General features: G+C 35.9%; 5 protein-coding genes across 5 annotated transcripts; 3 read left to right on the plus strand and 2 right to left on the minus strand.

Moving 5' to 3' along the window:
* Positions 1–208: 208 nt before the first annotated feature.
* On the plus strand, positions 209–846 carry LOC6639282. The gene has a single exon (XM_002061594.3). The coding sequence runs from the start codon at positions 218–220 to the stop codon at positions 800–802; it is 585 nt and encodes a 194-aa protein (XP_002061630.1). The 5' UTR covers positions 209–217; the 3' UTR covers positions 803–846.
* Positions 847–2,447: 1,601 nt separating this feature from the next.
* Positions 2,448–4,444, minus strand: LOC6639281 (uncharacterized protein DDB_G0283357). The gene is made up of 2 exons (XM_047012072.1): positions 3,599–4,444; positions 2,448–3,523 (listed from the first exon to the last, which is right to left on the minus strand). Exons 1-2 carry the CDS (start codon positions 4,441–4,443, stop codon positions 2,644–2,646), a joined length of 1,725 nt encoding a protein of 574 aa, XP_046868028.1. The 5' UTR covers position 4,444; the 3' UTR covers positions 2,448–2,643.
* A 6,279-nt stretch (positions 4,445–10,723) lies between these two features.
* On the minus strand, positions 10,724–15,162 carry LOC6639280. Its single transcript, XM_002061592.2, has 7 exons — positions 15,114–15,162; positions 14,608–15,041; positions 14,311–14,546; positions 12,435–12,463; positions 12,084–12,371; positions 11,017–11,498; positions 10,724–10,948 (listed from the first exon to the last, which is right to left on the minus strand). Exons 2-7 carry the CDS (start codon positions 15,025–15,027, stop codon positions 10,724–10,726), a joined length of 1,680 nt encoding a protein of 559 aa, XP_002061628.2. The 5' UTR covers positions 15,028–15,041; positions 15,114–15,162.
* LOC6639405 (protein obstructor-E) lies at positions 12,854–13,956 on the plus strand. Its single transcript, XM_002061591.3, has 4 exons — positions 12,854–12,912; positions 12,998–13,138; positions 13,198–13,634; positions 13,719–13,956. Exons 1-4 carry the CDS (start codon positions 12,876–12,878, stop codon positions 13,941–13,943), a joined length of 840 nt encoding a protein of 279 aa, XP_002061627.2. The 5' UTR covers positions 12,854–12,875; the 3' UTR covers positions 13,944–13,956.
* A 1,188-nt stretch (positions 15,163–16,350) lies between the features above and the next one.
* Positions 16,351–17,684, plus strand: LOC6639403 (putative uncharacterized protein DDB_G0277255). Its single transcript, XM_002061589.4, has 3 exons — positions 16,351–16,429; positions 16,670–16,730; positions 16,800–17,684. The coding sequence occupies exons 2-3, from the start codon at positions 16,677–16,679 to the stop codon at positions 17,532–17,534; spliced, it is 789 nt and encodes a 262-aa protein (XP_002061625.1). The 5' UTR covers positions 16,351–16,429; positions 16,670–16,676; the 3' UTR covers positions 17,535–17,684.
* Positions 17,685–17,879: the final 195 nt, after the last annotated feature.

The raw sequence follows: 17,879 nt of genomic DNA on the forward strand, positions 1-17,879 counted from the left end.
CATAATTTTAAACATGACAATTACTATAGATAAAATTTTGGCAATATGAATTTTTTTTTTGTTTCTGACTTTGGCAACAACACATGTCAAAGAGATAGCAGCAAATAGATAATGTATGTATATAGTGGGTGTAGCATGTTAAATCAACCTTGAAAAAGTGTCATAAAAACAGTTGGCAACATGTCTAGCACAACCATTAACAGGCGAACACTTCATAATGACTTACCAAGTTTCCGTTTTATTGCTCAGCCTTTTTCTGCTGGCAGGATGTGCATTTGCAGAGGATTTCTCAGAGTGCTCCAATGTCGAGGTGGATACATTTGTGATGGTTATAGAGGATTGTGCCTCATATATCTATTGCAATGGTGAGGATTCCTTTAGGGATATGTGCCCGGAGCAGACCTATTTCGATGCCCAGTCCAAGGAATGTGCTTTCGATGATGAGGGAGTTTGCCTAAGGAAAGACACCCTGGAGGCAGATGTTCCTATAGTTGCTGCTGCTGCTGAGGGTGAGATTGAATCCGAAGACACTTTAACGGAGATAAACGAAGGCGACAATTCTGCAGAGGAGGAAGCGGAAAATGTTGTCACAACTGCAGCACCTGGGCCATCGACTGTCCCAAGACCACATTGTGATCCGGCTAATGATAGTTTCCATCCACATCCACAGCGTTGCGAGTATTATTATAGCTGCATCAGTGGCTATTTGACCATAGTACGTTGTCCCTACAAATATGGCTGGGATGTGGCCACAGAGCAATGTAAACCTTTGACCGATGCCCAATGCTTTAGTAGTTTGTAGTTGATAGGCTAAGTGAATTTAGAATAAGTACAACTTAGATCAAGTAAAATGGTTAAATTGGAAATTTATTCATGCCTTTTTCAATTTGTTTTTTACATTATAATTTTTTTTTTGTGTTTTTTTTTTGTGTTTTTTTTTTTTTATATTACTGTACTGCTTGCCATATGATAATCCGTTACTTAACTGACCTACTTGACTACTAATACTGTTGTCTCTTTGATGTGTTTGTGTTCATTTTACTGCTGTGTCTCTATTTTCTTTGCTATATGTTTCTCTGCTAACTCTAGTCAGTTACAAATGTACGGGGGAGGAGAGGCTCCATATGTAGGAGGGACAATGGGGCGGGCCGAGTGACACTCGAAGAATATATATATTCGATACATATATTTTTATACGATTTTGTTAGACATTGATGACAATTGAGAGAACTTGTTTGAAAACCTTTAAATGATTTGCTAAATTTTTAAGTCAATTTGGGTATAAAATTTAAAATGAGCTCTTTGAATATATTCAAATTGTCATCTGACAAATGTTTTGGACACATAATGAGTCAGGTGAATGAGGCTTTAAGCTGAAATGAATTAAATGCATTGCAAGTTTGACGTTTGCAGTCGTATTATTCATTCGTTCAATGTTTGACTGAATAAGAACAGATTGAAATTAATGAGAAGAATGAGTACTCAAATGACTTTTAACAAAATTACTGAATATGTTGTTTGTAGGATGCGAACAGTAGTCTCGGCCTTGCCTAAGTTGAAAATAACTTGAAAATACTCATCACAAATATTCAGCATAAGCTCTGAGTTTCCAAATAATTCGTTTATTCATTCATTGGCTTATACAGATTCGTTTTGTCTTGCTAGAAATTTCTTGAAATGGTATTCAATTGTTAACTGAATTTATTTTGTATTCGAATTTGAGTACTCATTGGCGAGTAACATAAGTTTTCAATGTATTCGTACAGACAACTGTCAAACTTCCTCATAATCATTATACGGACAAGGCCAAATGAAAACTTTGGCACTCAGAACTTCGAATCGTTAGTTCTAAAAAGATTTAAACTTCATTAGGATATAAACATATTAATACGAAAAAACATTTTCAAAGTCTTTTGTCTCTACTTGAGAAAAAATGGGAGAAATTCAATGTGGGAAAGTTTGACTGTTTGTGATTTCTTTGAACATTTGATAAGGAAATTGTTACATAAAATGCTAATTTGTAGTCCTAAACCGGATCCTAAAACCTTTAACAGAAATAACCTCGATTTGGGTATGGAATTCAAAGTGATCAAAGCAATCAAAAATCGTTTTCAAGTGTCATTGCAAACTACTTAGAATATTGTACTATTTTTTTTAGTTTGTTTTACATACATATATATTTATTTTTGTTGGGGGAAGGGTTTATCATATGTTTTTAATTGTTTTGTTTTTGTTTTCATTTGAGCATATCACAGAACAAAAATGATAGTTAGAAGAAAGATTTTGCCTTGTTTTTGTTTTTCTTTTAGAGTTTTCTTGTAATGTTGTTGTTGTTTTTGGTACCTCGGATTTTTAGAAAGTTTAGAAAGTGTAAAAATATTAATATATATATATATAGTATTTTTACGAATATATATATATATATATATGTATAGATTTATGTGTATATGTGTATATATATAAGTTTATATAAATTGTGATATCTTTGTAGGTTGTTTCTTTTTAGTTTTTTTTTTTTAGAAAAATACTGAGCAAAAGTATTTGGTTTGGGGATTGTAAAAGCTTGGCTTAGCTTGGCTTTTGTTTGTTTTTTGGTGTTGAACTGAAATTGACGCTCAATTCCTAAATATTATTATATAGCCTCTATACTAAGATCTTATCATAGGACGGCGGTGGTGATTCATCCAATGGCAACTGTTTGCCCAAAGTTGGTGTTTGTTCTGGCAATAAGATGGCTATATGATATGGTGGTGGTCCAGCCGTGGCAGCACTTAGACTCATCTCTTGGCGATCATCTAGATAGCGTATATCACTTAGTTCCAACATGCAATTGGCCGCAACTCCGCCACCATTACCTCCAGTACTAATTAAACCTGCAGCAACTGCACCACCACCAGCGCCACCACCACCAACTGCACCACCACCACCACCACCTGGTCCAGAGACTCTATGACAAACAGCTACCGAACGTCCATCTGCATGGCGAGTGGGTATCAGACCTTTGGGTATGCGACACAAACTAACCATACAGGCGGCCAGAAAGAATGTTGCTGAGAATGCACAAAAGATAAGAACCTCCAATCCAGTGCCCTGATGATCGAAATAGAATTTTGCTCCGGCCACAAATACTGAGGCCAGTATTAGACTGGCACACATGCCACATTTCAGATGACTTGGCAGCAATTGAGAGTCGGAATGTTGGAGTAGAGCATGATGTTGCTGTTGCAATTGGTTGCTGTTGCTGCTGCTGTTGCTGCTGCTATTGCTGCTGCTGCTGTGCATGGTTGTGTGTGCTGCTGTTGCTGATGGTGGTATTGCCGTTGCCGATGTTATTGAGGATGTTGTTGCTGCTGCCGCTGCTGCAGCAGTTGCCTGTCTTAGCATGCTGTTGTTGGAATTGTGACGACGTGGCGTGGCATATGATGAGGATGAGGAAGATTGTCGGGAATTGTTTGTCACATTGGTATTGGGATGATTATGATGATGATGCTGATGTTGATGATAGGCGCTGTAGGCGTCGTCACTATAATATAGAATATTAATCACAAAAAACTCAAATTGTTAGAGACTGAATCTTTGATCCTGAATTTGTACTTACGCATAAACACCAGCATGTTGTTGTTGCTGCTGTTGTTGTTGTTGTTGTAGTAGTAGATGTTGCTGATGTGATTGATGTTCATAATTATGGCGTACAGGCACTGCCATATTACCAAATTGTGGATGATGATAGCTATAGTGTTGTTGATATTGTTGTTGTTGTTGCTGATATTGTTGTTGCTGCTGCTGCTGCTGCTGCTGTTGGTGTTGCTGCTGATTCTGCTGTTGTTGTTGGTGCTGTTGGCGAGTCTGATAGCGTGTGCTATGATGATGATTATAGTGAGCGGAGCCACGTAATGGCACTATTGTGCCACTTCCTGTAAGGACAGCTGACGATGAGCTGATTCCATTGGCATTATTATTATTGCTGGCAGTTGTTGTTGCTGTTGTTCCCAATGCTGCGGCCGCTGCTGCTGCTGCCGCCGCTGCCGCATTGTTGTTGTTTGTGGTGGTGATGTTGTTGCTGCTGTTGCTGCTGGAGTGTTGTTGCTGCTGGCTGTGCAAAGAATTGTTGTTGCTGCTGCTATATTGCCGACTTGTACTTGGCTGATGATGGTGATGATGATGATGTTGCTGCTGTCCAGGTCCTTCAGTGTACGGAGTTTGTGGCAAAGATCTGTGTACCGAGGCCAAGGATGATGAAGCTGCTGCCGCCGCTTGGCTAGAACTAGAACTTGCCGAGGCTGATGTCCCAGCACCACCAGCACCACCACTTGTGCTGCTCGATTTACTGCGTCTGGGCGGATGACCATAGCTAAGACCACTGCCAGCATGAGATAATGAGGCAGCCACACGAGAGCGACCAAAACCGCATTGCTGTGAGCGTTTGTCAATCCAGAAATGCATGGTCCAGCTTAAAAATAGAAATAGAAATACAAGTATATGAATTATCATTGCAACAACAAATAACTCTCTCTCTCTCTCTAAATATATCTGTCGCTCGCTGTAATCCTTTTTAATGTATGGTCCCGCCACCAAGTATCGAGACGAGATGGCATTAAGTGCAAAAGCTTTTTGGAGCTACAAAAACTTATTTGAACTTGAAGACTCTTTGTCGTGGTTATGGCAAACACTCCTAACTCCTGACTAGACAAAGCACATGACTCATTTGGCTTTGTGTCTCTCGTTCTCTCTCTGTCGGTCTCTCTGTCTATCGGTCTGAATGTCCTTATGTCTGCTAGACGGAAGAAATTCCCTTTCCCGAACAGGAAACGTGCACATCACATTTTATTATGCTGCCTCTTCCACTCCTACTCCTTGTGGGGGAAACTCCTTGTCTGGCATTTCCTTTTGGCGCCTTGCATGTTTCAAGTTCAAACAACCTTCTTGTCCAAAAAAAAAAAAGAAAGAAAGGATGCAAGCAACTCAGTTTCCTTTTCTAAATCCCAACTACACTGAAGGTAAAATAGGGAACAAAGGTTCCGCCTTAAATGGCATTGCTGCTGCTGGTCAAAGAACTTTCACCAAAAAATAATAATGAAAACAAGAATGAAAATGGAGAGGGAGAGAAAACGAAACCGAAAATTCTCTCAACGTTTTCACTTCCCGTGTCATTGGCAGCGAAAAAAAAAAACACCAAAAAAATAAAAAAAGAGAAACCAACACAAAAGCGTCAACACACACACACTCAGACAAGGAGAGAATACTAGGGGGAGGGAAAGGAGAAAACGGGGTAGTGCAAGTGTTAGAACAGGACATGACCAGACAAAATCCCATAGTGAAAATGACTTTATTAGAATATTTTCAAAAGTTTTCTGATAGAAAAACTTATCCTTGTTATTATATTAAAAAAAAAATGACTTGAGGTTTCCTTGAAGAGAATATTCTCAGGTAATAGAATTTTTTACAACTTTTCAAATTTAAAATTGAAATATAATTGTTGAAATACATACACACTAAAAAAGCTAAATATTGGAAGGCGATTAAGTTTACTTGACAATGAAAGCAAAAGGTGATAATCGATTCTATTCCAAGTCCAAAACGGAGACTGACTTAATAATCTTAAATTATAAGATCATATACATATCTTTATCAAATTTTAACTTTAGATATTTCAAATTAAATTTCAAAAATTGCTCAATAGAATCTTAAAAGAACTCCTAAAGTATCCTTTCAAGCCCTTTTTACATTTGTGCTTTTTAGGATGGAATATCTTTCAGTTGACTTTGCTAAAAAGTATATCAAAGGGACATTTAAGAATTCTCATCTTACCAATAGTCAATTAAAAGTAGCATCCTTTTGATAAGGACTTTTATAAGTCTTCTCGTTTAAAGAATTTTTAAAATCATTTACTGTGTACTTTTCATTAGCTCTCAGACCACTGTGCACTGTTGTATGCGGCTGTGATGTGTTTGCATTTTTGGTTCTTAACTTGCTTAGCTGTTCATTGAACTGTTTTTCCCAGTGGTTCAACAATTGTTTGGTTTACTCGCGGTCTTCGTGGTCTTTGCGGTCTTTTTTTTTGTTTTTTTTTTGACGCCAACCAACAGTGACATCAAAAATAATAATAAAAAAAAAAAACAAAGAAATAATAAGTAACAAAAAATAAAAAAAAAGAAATTGGTTTTAAAGAATAAATAAATTTACTCAACATATATATATATATGTATGTACATAAATGTGGTACGCAACATTAAAGCAATTCGGTGATGGTTTGTCATAAAAGTTCAAAGTTCAATGATTCAGCAACTGTCCTGTTCTCTTCTGTCCTGTCATCGACTTGAAGCATGGACCAAGGAAAATTACACAACAAATACTAGAAGAGGCAAGCAAATAAATAAATACGCACAGCAATAAAATAAACATATTTAAAAAGAGACATTTTGACAACCTTTTGATAGGTTCATTTCAGTTACACTTGACTCTCGACACTCGACTTGTTTTTGGGTGACGGGGGCTGCAGGAGGGGCATCACTTGAATGTATTTCCATTTCTAGTATTTGTCCTGGATGGGTCCAAGGTTCAATGCTTTGTTCATGACTTTTGGCTTGATTTGTGTTTTATCTCTCTACCATTCCTATAGGACCACCACCCCCTTTGCCACCCACCCATTATCATCTCTTTGCAAATCCACCTTTCATCCAACTTATGATTTTTGTCGCTTCTAAGGGGGAAGAAAGGGAATGGAGGCTTCAAGTTTATCCTGAAAATCTTTCGAGTTGTTCATGGAAATATTTATAATACCAAACATTCAGATATTTTTATTTATTTTGTACGAAATGAAACTAAGAGACTTTTCAAGTGGGAATATTAATATATTTTTCTATTATTCGAAATTTATTGATCCAGAAGCTTTAATTAGCGTAAAGAAATAATCCCACAAGTAAGACATAAATAAGGTATAAACTTGTATTGCTTCATTCTCCATAAAGATCTCTCATATAATATATTAGGGGCATATAATTTGCTTTAATTCTTATTGTATTCGATCAAAAACAAATACTAAATATCTAATGTTTGCTAACTCTGCTAACACTTCTCACTTCTCTGTCTAAATATAATGATTATGGCTATATGTTTTTATCAGTCTCATGCTGATTCAACATTCCACAATGAAATCTAAACAAAAACTAAATAAACTTTGTGTTTTTGTTTTGTAAATAAAATAAAATATTTTCTTCTGTTTCCGCTAGAGATCGAACTGCTATAACACGGAAACAGTTGAATACCAAAATGGATTCAAGTTGGCTCTTCCAATCGAAGTTGCTGGCCAACAAACAATGGCAAACAAAAACGAACGGACCGGAAATACAACAAACAAAAATGCGAAGCAAAGATTCAGATACAGATTTGGCTTTGCTTGTTTTTGGAAAAATAAACTACAGTGAATATCAACTATAAATTTTAAGGAGCATTAAGTGTATTCATGCTTTTAGAAAGAAATTTTGAGCAAGATACTTGTCATTTTTCTTGATTTGACTTACTAGATTATATTGTTTTGTAATTTAACCATTTGTTTAGACCACTATTAACTTGAATAATGAGTTCGATTAAGCAATAAATAATTTGTTGCTACTAGTCTTAAGGGTTTAGGAATCAACTTCTGATGGTTAAAATTGGCTTACTAATCAAAGGTACAGTGGGAATCCGAGGAAAATTGTCTCCAAATTTTCAAATTGAAATTTTATCTTATCAAAAAGTTATTCATTATATTTACCATCAATTACAATTTAATTAATGAAGTAACTATTGGAAATTTAAACAAAAATATATAAATACGTAATGGATACATTTTCATTTTACGGGTATTAATTGAAATTCATTTATTTAAAGTACTTTAAAACCATTTTATTATCGTGTTATACCCTTGCTAAGAGTATAAAAAAAATGGTAGTGATGTTGGTTTTGCCTATGTACATATGTTTAATTGTTATAAAATATTCAAAAGATATGTCTATGTTTTTTAGTGCCTTAAATTTTAATGCCTACGAATTTGTAATAAAAGTGACAAACTAGATTGATAATTTGATAAGTTTCAATAAGAAAATATTACAATTAAATTGCTGCCTAACGTTTATTTACTTAAATGTGCCAAGAATTTAATTGCAAATCTCAAAATCTCTGCACATTTTCCTAGTCTGTGGAAATAGCTCCATGAAAAACTACTTAAGACAGTGAATAAGTCAAGGAATTGAAAAGGGCATTTTGCAAGTTGGTGTCTGGAAGGGGAAGGGTTTTTTTTTTAAATCTAAAAAACTTTGGCATTTGCATTCTTTATGCTACAAATTGTTGTTTTCTTCTTTCTATATAGCCATTTACATACATATATGTATAGGTATGTATATTTTTTTGTTATGGCCTTTTGCTTGCTGTCAGAACGCAAAATGCCAGACATATTTGGTACATTTCATTTTTCACAACATTTCCTGGGTTTTGCCTTTTGTCTTTGTCTCATGCGTTTTGCGTTTTTTGTTCAATTCATTAAACTTATGCAAAAGAAAAGTGGTAAAAATTTAAAGCAACCTCGTCGCACACCCCCACCCCACCACATTCCCATTCTGTTTTAAGGACCCCCACCAAATCAGAACATTTTACTCTCACTTTGATGGTTTGTTTTTGCTGTTAACCTTTCCTCGCTTTTTGCTTTTTGGTTCCCTTTTTTCGCTTGGCGGGAAGTAAATTTGTCTCATACGAATGACTTTGCAAAGGCAAAATGTAAATGTGTGTTTGTGTGTGTGTGTGTGCGTGTGTGTGGGGTGTACATATGCATGTATACTGAGGGATATGTATGTGTAGAAGAGGGGTTAAAGGTGAGGACTAAGACTGACGGATTGTCAGTCTATAGAAATTGCTGCCCACTTAATGGCACACGCTGCGTATGAGCAATATGTGTATGTGTATGTGTGAGAAAATGCAATGTGAATTGAGATTTTTTCTTTAAGTATGTGCCTAAGTATGTGTGGGCACAAGTGTGCGTGTGTGTGTGTGTGTGTGTGTGTGGATGGATTTCAAGTGCATGTCAATTGGCCAAGGAATTTTTCAAAAACTTTGCTTTATGTGTGGTTTTTTGTTTCATTAGTTACCTGTTTAAAAATATTTCACCAAAATTCCTGAAATATTTAAGCGATAATCTTTGTCATCTATTTAAAGTCCTTTTTTCTTCTTTGTTTTTGGCTTATTTACTATTTTGTGTGTTTCTTTTCTTTTATTTTATTGGCACATTTCTTCTGTCACGTTTATTGCACACATATTATTATTATTGCTGTTGTTGTTGTGGTTGTTGTTGCTATTGCTGCACCAGTGAAAAGTCCTTGAACGCTCAACTGACCTGACACGATACACACACTCACACACACAAACAAACACACTGAAATCTAAGCAAACAAAAAAAAAATATATATCACACTTGCAGTATCCTTTTTGACAAAAATTCACACGCGATTTTGGCAAAACAAAAAAAAGGTAAGAGAAATATTTGAAATAAATTTTTTTAGCTTTTTGTTTTCGTTTTGGTCTGTTTTCCCTTTTACCCTGTTTCTAATTTATATTTGCTTTCGATGTTTTTTTGTTTTTTTTTAGCAAGGATATGCTCCGCTTGTGTTCATTTTGCACGCTACCTCAGCAAGGACTCGCTGCCAACTGAAATTCATTTTCACTTTTCATTTGAGTTTTCGGAGATGTTTCTTTCTTTCATTTCACATTTTTTTTTTCTTTCTTCTTTTTGTTGTCTTTGCTTTCTTTATTTGTTGTTGTTTGCAAAAACGCAGACAACATTTGTTTTTGTTTTCGGTATTTGGTTGTTGTTGGTGTGTGTGTGCCACAGACTGAGCATAATATGAATGGAATGACACTAAAAGCTATGTGTGGGTGCTTGGTTCTTATACTTTCTCTCAATCTATCCCCACTCTCTCTTTCTCTCTCTCTCTCTCTCTCTCCCTCCATATCTCTCGCTTACTTTCTCTTGAGAGCAGAATGCACGGAACATGCGCGGAAATTATTGTGAATGAAACTTTAAACAATTCAAAAATATGGCGGAAAAACCAAAAGCTATACTACTGATAAGACAAAAGCTTTTTGCATTAACTTTCAAATATAGACAAATGTCAATCATTTAATTATGTTAATGGAAAGATTTCAGAAGGAACCGAAACAACTAACTGAGGTACACCCTTGCCAAAAATATATATTAATAAACAACGCTTCGAAGAAATCATCTCCAACTATATAATGTATGTATATTCTAGAGTTAGCACATTGAGACCAATATTCTGCAAGTATTGTAACGAACTAAGCTTAATCGGTCCGTTATATTCTATACGTAGCTTCTATAGGAACGTTTGTTCAAATACATTGACTTCTACCAAAAACTTCTTTAATTTTAAAGCGATTTTTGAAAAACTTTATATATATTATTTTAATTTAGTTATTCAAAATGATGCTAAGTTTCATCAAGATCTGTTGATTATTTCATGTAGATCCCATGGGCACGATCGGTTTAAAGAAATGGCTTTTCTCAATAGCTATACGCCGCATTGCCTTGACTCAAGTTTGTATGCCGTTTTCTTAGATGAAATTATACTTTTTACATATGCTAGAGTATGCAAACTTCGGCACGGCCTGTTACGTCTTTTTCCAATAACAACATGGCAAAACAAACACCAAAAGCTTTCACGATTTTTATTAACATTTAGGCATAGATATATTGGGATTCACGGCATTCTTGAATTTTGGGGTCATAGTAGAGGCCTGGCGTGCAATCGAGAGTTACACCACGACCATTGACACAATAATAGTAGGCATCGCGACGTCTGTTGTGCTCAATGAAATGAATACCTCTGGCTGGACAAGTGATATCAGCGCGACGTGGTGGTCTACGGGAATACGGTTGGATATTCCTTTGGGTAGCTTCAATCTAAAGAAGGAGAGACACAAATTAAGATTGCGAAAACTCTCTTGCGAGTCAAATGCCTTGCCACTCACCGTACAGTTGACATTCTTCTGAAAATCACAACTTTTGATTTTTGGATTGTATAACAAGCCATTGGAACATTCTTGACCCCAGGCCTTGCCATTGGAACAGATATAATATTTATTGCAATGCGCTTTACTGGGCAAGTAAATGATATTCTCCGGTTGATCCCAATTCGAACAATAATTGGCAACGCAATCCACATGTTGCGGAAAATCACAGCGATCTGTCTCATTATTATATTGTAAGCCATCGGGACATTCTCTTAGCACTGGATAGCCGAAATAGCAGAGAACATATTTGGTGCAAGTATTATCATAGCAAAAACTGCTCAATTCGTATTCCTCACAAGTAGGCAAACAGTTCACTTCTTCCCGGTTGGTGCACACTTGAAATTCATAATCGAAACCGATCTCACATGACGGATCGTTTTTGCATAATTCGTGGGTTTTCATCTCTTCATCCCAACAACTGCCAATCTCGTAGGTGCCATCTATTAACCGAATATATATTTCACAAGAAAATCGATTGGTAAATGGACTACAAAGAAGCATTTCCAAATGTCATTGACACTTGTTAGACATTCCTTAGATGATTTGAGTATAGAATGTATCTTCAATTCATCTTTTCAATGTTGGCTTTAAAATGAGTACGGGACTGTTCTTATGATCAAATAGTTTTCGAATTACAAAATGAAATTCAAAAAAAAAATAAACTTTCACATGATGAAACGGGAATTCTAAAGGGGTGGGGAAAGTTGCCAGGGAATCAAAATGTTTACCCTCTGCGTAAGTTTTGGAATCTTGGTGAAAAGGTTTAATAAAAGGTTGCACTGCTTTAGAGGCAGAAAGAATTGACTTGGACAATTTGTTTGAAATGGCCATGGGCCTTGAGCTGAGGCTTTTAGCAGTATCATAACATAACAATCTAAGTATTATGCAATTTAACTCTTTTTCCATCTCGATGGTCAACAATTCGTAATAAAACATAAAACCTATTGAACCACTCTATGGGTTCTTTCTTTTGCCAAAAATATTAAAATGTATATTAGAATATTGTCTAATGTCTAATTACTCACTGATACATTCGACATACATGTCACAATTGCCCACATAGGGCAAATTTACGCCATCGGCGACATTGGCACAAATATTGATAGATGTATTCACATAGATATCATATATTGGACCAATATCATCCTCTTCATCACGATCACCACCAGGAGATGGAGCTGTTACATCACTTCCATCATCATCATTACCAACAGTAGTATCATTAGGATCTAAGGTTGTAGTTTCCTCATCTTGGCATGAAATGCTCTTGGCAAACAGCAACAAAACCAAGCCATATAAAATAAACGATCTCACTGGGGATTAAATATTGTATATATATTTAGTTGAAAGTAGTTTATAGAATGCCCGTTACTCACTCCTACACTGCATAAATTGTGAAACACAACTGATCGCCATTATGTTGGACCATTTTCAATTTATATGATCAATGAAACGAATTGTTTTCGTTTCTTGGAAAGCTAACTTTCTTATCAAATAGCAATCGGCACGCGCTTCTGTCGTGTACATTTCAATTTGTCGATATTTATTAAGGATCACTTGGGTGCGAATTTTAAAACGCTCTCTCCCCCTTCAATCTTGGCGAAAGTCTGTCAATGGAAAATGTGGAAGCATAATGAGGTTCTGGAGCAAACAAACATTTTTTATTTGTTTTTATTTTTGGGCATTTTATCTTTTGTAATTAGCTACAGGTGAAACATGTTTCACCATCTACCAAGATAAGTTCAACTGATTTTTGCATGTTACCATTTCGATTGATTGCCAAATATAGTTTGACTATAAATTGAACTGAACCACGAATGTTTATTCACATAGTTAACCAGGAAGACCGAACGAGTGAGTATGGCACAATGAATCACAAAAACTGAATGGGAAATTATTAATGGAATATTTGTTTTGTTTTGTCGTTTTTGTTTTGTAGTGATCTACCAATTGGCTTTGATGGCATTGGCCCTGGTTATGGGCAGCAATGGAGTGACAGGTGTTAATATCTGCTCGGGCGTAGCAGATAATCTATTTTTACCCCAAGTTAACAATTGCTCTGCCTATAATCTATGCATTGGTAAGCAGATTATTTGTAATAATTTTATAAAAAACTCAAAATTTGTATCGTCCTTTCAGGTGAAACGGCCATTCAACGAGTATGTCCTAGCTCATATTACTTCGATGCTGCCGAACAAGAATGTCTGGTTGCTGAAGAAGTTAAGTGCCTGCCCACATGCCCAACGACCGGACTTTCATCCTTTGGCTATTCTCGCACCTGTAACAAGTATATCCTTTGCTATGGCGGAGCATCTGTTATTCGCCAATGTTCGGATGGCCTTCAATATAATAAGAACACCGATCGTTGTGATTACCCTCAATATGTTGATTGCCTGTCTAATTTGTGCACCAAATACGATGATCCCGAGGACATTGTCTATCTCGCCAGCAAGTCTGCTTGCGATAAGTATTTTGTGTGTCTCAATGGTTTCCCCACAGTTCAGACATGCTCCAATGGTCTACAATATAATCCAGAGACAAAGCTTTGTGATTTCCCCTCGAATGTCAATTGTACGGTAAGTGAACAAAAATTTCATTTACTTTAATTGAATTTAAAATTATTAATTTGCCATTGGTTTCTTGCTTTCGTTTTGTCGTAGGTGGAAACCCTTCAACGTAATATTCTGCCCTATGCCAAGGCTCCGCCACGTAGTGCCGATATAACGTGTCCAGCTAAGGGTACCCATTTCTTTGCCCATCAGAAGCGTTCGGATGCCTATTATTATTGCCAGGATGGTCGTGGTGTCACCTTGGATTGTACTCCCGGTCTCGTCTATGACTCCAAGACAGAGGACTGCCGTGAACCTCAGTTTGTTCATGCCTAAAAAGTGTCTACAATAAAGTTCAGAATCTATCAAAAAGTAAATGAAGTAAAATAATTGAAAATTCTCATGGAATTAGTCTCCATAAGTTCTTTAAACAGATCATTTACGTCTAACCACGAAGGGATTTTTAGAAAATTTCAAGTCTATGCAACTCAAAATCAGATAAATATGAAAAGATTGTACTTTGTAGGATTGTCGATTTGAATGATTATGGTCTCATTATATTGAAGGTAATTCCAATACCCAAAAAGCATCAAATTCATGACGGATAAGAATGAATCTTCATACGTTAGTTACACTTATGTTTGAAGCAAAATTTAATTACTTTAATTAAATTCAAACAAGTTTCGCATAGGTTTATTTTCACCAATTTTGAATACCCAGATTTTGGGATTCTCGGCATTCTTGAATAGTTGGATCATAGACCAAACCAGGAGTACAATTTAGAATTAAACCATGCCCATGCACACAATAATAATAGGAATCCTGTAGAGTTTGATGTGGATAAAAGTGTATACCATGAGGCGGGCAAGACAATTCTGATCTCTCCAGTGATGAACGTTTTAGCGGTGGAAGTGGTTTTTTCCTGTCCAACGCAGTGATCTAAAGAAAAATTCATGTGAATCAGTTATGGGTGTTCAAAAAAACCTCAATTCTCACTTACATTACAATCCGAATACTTGGGCAAATCACAGCAAAGGCATTTTTCGCTGAAATACAAGCCTGGGGCACAGGTCAACTCTTTCGGTATGCCATTGCCGCAAATGAAATAAGTGTCACAGGCTTTCTTACTGGCCACAAAATGCAATTGATAGGCATTCGAATAGATCGAACATTGTGAGTCCACACAATCGACGATTTCGGGGAAATCACAGCGATCCGTTTCGCTATTGTACTGCAGACCATCAGGACATTCACGCAGCACTGGTGTACCAAAATAGCAAAGGACATATTTACTGCAAGTACGTGCATAGGCAAATGTTGTCAAATTATAATTCTGACACATTGGCAGACATTGATCCTTTTCCTTTACACAACTCTGAGTGCGGGCATCGAAATAGAATGGCCACTCACATTGACGCATCACAGCTTCACCATCTGCAAAAAAAAAATTCCAAATCCAATCTATTAACGAACAAAGACGAGAGAGTAAAATGAGATTTAACTTACTCCAACATAAATAATATTTATTACAATCCCCCACATAGGGTAAAAAGACCTTATTAGCCACATTATGACACAAACTTATATTCCCCACAAACAGTTCTTGGCGCTGATCATCATCATCATAATCTTGGATAGTGGTATTAGCTTCCGGTAGATCTGTTGTAAACTCTTCACTTAATATTGGCTTCAAATGGCCAATTATTATTAGCAGCTCAAAGAATATTAAAAAATTCACTAAATCAAAAAAAAAAACGTATTCCTATTTACTAAAATTATAAATTCATTGAATCCAACTTACTTCTAAGCTTTGCCAGTTATGGTAAAGAACTGCTGATATTTCTGTATATATACAAGTTCTTCCCTTTCCTTTTTTTGGGGTTTTTTTGTTTTTTGCCCATTCAATGTTTTATTTTTAAGTCAGTCAATCTTATCATGTTTATCATTCGTTGTAGGAAATTACATTTTAATTATCTCTCAATGCGTCAGATGACTCAGCGACGAGAATTTTCTCTACATAGAATGCAAATCTAGGGCAACAGATATATTGTCCCTGAATATATAATGTAGTTTTGGCTATGCCAGTTATACTATGTATATATACACATCTTTGTATAATGAGTGTCCCCACATACCAGAAATTTTAAAAAGAAAAAAAAAGAAATAATAATGTAGGAAAACTGAAAACACAAATAACAATTATCAGCAGGGACGGATTGAGCGGATGGCAGGTGGGGGCAAAATATCAAATCATAAAAGTCAAAAAGAAGCACACATTTGCACAGATATCATTTTTCAAAGTCCAATCCTGTTTATTAATGTCAAAGAACTTTTTCAGTTCAACTGTCTTTATAGATATCGGAGGTTAGCTTTTTGCACGAAATTGATATCCTGCTTAACTCTTAAAAGCCAGAAAGTTGTCGTTTAAGGAGAAGGTATATAGGATTCCATAATCCATACAAGCTATAAGAGCTAAATTACAATTTTCTCTCTTAATACAGAAATGTAATTTTCCAATTTTCATCTCACCTCAAGAATATTGCCGCATTGCTCTAGAGTCTAGACACGAGAACACAAGAGAATTGTACATACATACATATATACGTTTATATCCGCATATATGTAGGTATATATAGCATAGATATATACGGGATCTCGTATAAAATATTTTTATTTTTCGGCCAACGTTTCAGTTAGAACTTTGGCATCTGAAGGCAAACAACCTAAACGAACTGAATTGAATTGAATTTAAAAACGATTCGTCTAAGAAAAATTGTAAAAGGAAAAAAATAATTTAAAGACAACTTTGCTCAAATTCCTATGTAAGTTTATATAATTGTTTAAGAAAAGTAATAATAATATGTTTTTGAGAATATTGAAATTGTGATTGACAGCAAATTGGTACCGGAAAAGCACTTTTCTTTTTCTGTTCTTTTTGTTGAACAAAAGAATGAAATTTTTATTTATAGAAATGTGTTTCATGTCGAAGCGTGTGCATGTGTGTGAGTCAATTTTCAATATTTTCATGTTTTTAATTTTTCTTTTTTTGTATTTCCATTTAGCACAAAAATGGTAAATGAACTGAATAAGCCACCAAACGGCGAAAATGCAGCTCTTAGTGAGGTAATTTTGAATCTAATTAGAAGGAAGTGAATTTGAAATGATAATATAATGATATTTTGGTTTTTGTAGCGTCTCGCTGACTCCAATCGTCAGTTGCAGGAGATGCAGGAAGAGCATCGTCAACTGTTAGCCGAAATGGAAACTCTGAGAGCCCGGGCCGCCGAATTGACAATTCTGAATGCCCAGAGACAGCAGTTTAGACAAGTGACCAGGCGAGAGGAGGAGACGCAGTCGGTTACCAGACATCAGAGCCAGACAGTAAGTCATTCGGGTGCGGAACTAAATACTGAAGTCCAGTCCACTGCAGCAGAAATTGTCACAGAACCAGTGTCAGAGCCCCAAACTCCCCAACAGGAGGAGGTTGAAGATGAAGACAAAGAGGAAACTGCTAGTTATTTGCAAGAGAAACTCAATGAGATTGCCAATCTAAAAGCTCAATTTAAACGTGTCCAACATATGGTGGATACCACAAAATTAATTGAGCAACATATAAGCTCAAAGGAGTCGCAGTCGACCAGTGTCCAGCAGCAGCTGCAGCAGAGAATTCAACAATCAAGCTCCTCCACCAGCTCGAGCAGCACACAAATTCAGTCCAGCAGCAGCAGCAGCAATACAGAAGCCTCATCATCAGCAACAGAAGATCCCCAATCTCCAGCAGATAATGCTGAATTATTAAATACCATGTTGAGTATGTTTACGGACTTTACGAGCGATTTGCGTGGACAGGCCGAGAGTTTGCGAGAGGAGAGAGAACGCATAAAATCACTTAAGGAGAAGATAATCCAGAGTAAACAAGGCAAATAGGTGAATGGCTTTGTTTTAAAAACAAAAAAAAAAAAACAATTGTTTGCTGATTAAGAATATATTTTCATATGTTCTATAAATGCTGATTTTGCCTTAAACTATTTGGGGGAAATCTAAAGAGAGATAGAATAAACGTGGGAAAAAAACTTATTACAACGCCTTTATGTATGTAATGTAGTATAGTCAAAACCAAATCCATGAGCAATAAACGTTTTTTTCAGTTGACTGAGAATATACAAATATTTCAAAATGTTTATTGGCTCCCAACATATTGTTTGAAATTTCAAATTTGCCGCTAATGATCAGTGTGTACACACTTTTTGAATAAATTGCAATATTATTTTC

This window comes from Drosophila willistoni (assembly GCF_018902025.1).
Source record: "Drosophila willistoni isolate 14030-0811.24 chromosome XR unlocalized genomic scaffold, UCI_dwil_1.1 Seg144, whole genome shotgun sequence".
NCBI lineage: Eukaryota > Metazoa > Arthropoda > Insecta > Diptera > Drosophilidae > Drosophila > Drosophila willistoni.

What these genes read in the sequence shown, in the direction of transcription:
- LOC6639282 (XM_002061594.3), top strand. Translation starts at nt 218, where the DNA reads ATGACTTACCAAGTTTCCGTTTTATTGCTCAGCCTTTTTCTGCTGGCA.
- LOC6639281 (XM_047012072.1), bottom strand. Translation starts at nt 4,443, where the DNA reads ATGCATTTCTGGATTGACAAACGCTCACAGCAATGCGGTTTTGGTCGC. An exon ending in CAACATGCTGGTGTTTATGC is followed by an intron (nt 3,524 to 3,598) that starts GTAAGTACAAAT and finishes TCTATATTATAG; the next exon opens with TGACGACGCCTACAGCGCCT.
- LOC6639405 (XM_002061591.3), top strand. Translation starts at nt 12,876, where the DNA reads ATGTTTATTCACATAGTTAACCAGGAAGACCGAACGA. An exon ending in TAACCAGGAAGACCGAACGA is followed by an intron (nt 12,913 to 12,997) that starts GTGAGTATGGCA and finishes TTTGTTTTGTAG; the next exon opens with TGATCTACCAATTGGCTTTG. An exon ending in CCTCGAATGTCAATTGTACG is followed by an intron (nt 13,635 to 13,718) that starts GTAAGTGAACAA and finishes GTTTTGTCGTAG; the next exon opens with GTGGAAACCCTTCAACGTAA.
- LOC6639280 (XM_002061592.2), bottom strand. Translation starts at nt 15,027, where the DNA reads ATGCGTCAATGTGAGTGGCCATTCTATTTCGATGCCCGCACTCAGAGT. An exon ending in CCAAGTATTCGGATTGTAAT is followed by an intron (nt 14,547 to 14,607) that starts GTAAGTGAGAAT and finishes ATTTTTCTTTAG; the next exon opens with ATCACTGCGTTGGACAGGAA. An exon ending in AATCTGGGTATTCAAAATTG is followed by an intron (nt 12,464 to 14,310) that starts GTGAAAATAAAC and finishes AATGGCGATCAG; the next exon opens with TTGTGTTTCACAATTTATGC.
- LOC6639403 (XM_002061589.4), top strand. Translation starts at nt 16,677, where the DNA reads ATGGTAAATGAACTGAATAAGCCACCAAACGGCGAAAATGCAGCTCTT. An exon ending in AAAATGCAGCTCTTAGTGAG is followed by an intron (nt 16,731 to 16,799) that starts GTAATTTTGAAT and finishes TGGTTTTTGTAG; the next exon opens with CGTCTCGCTGACTCCAATCG.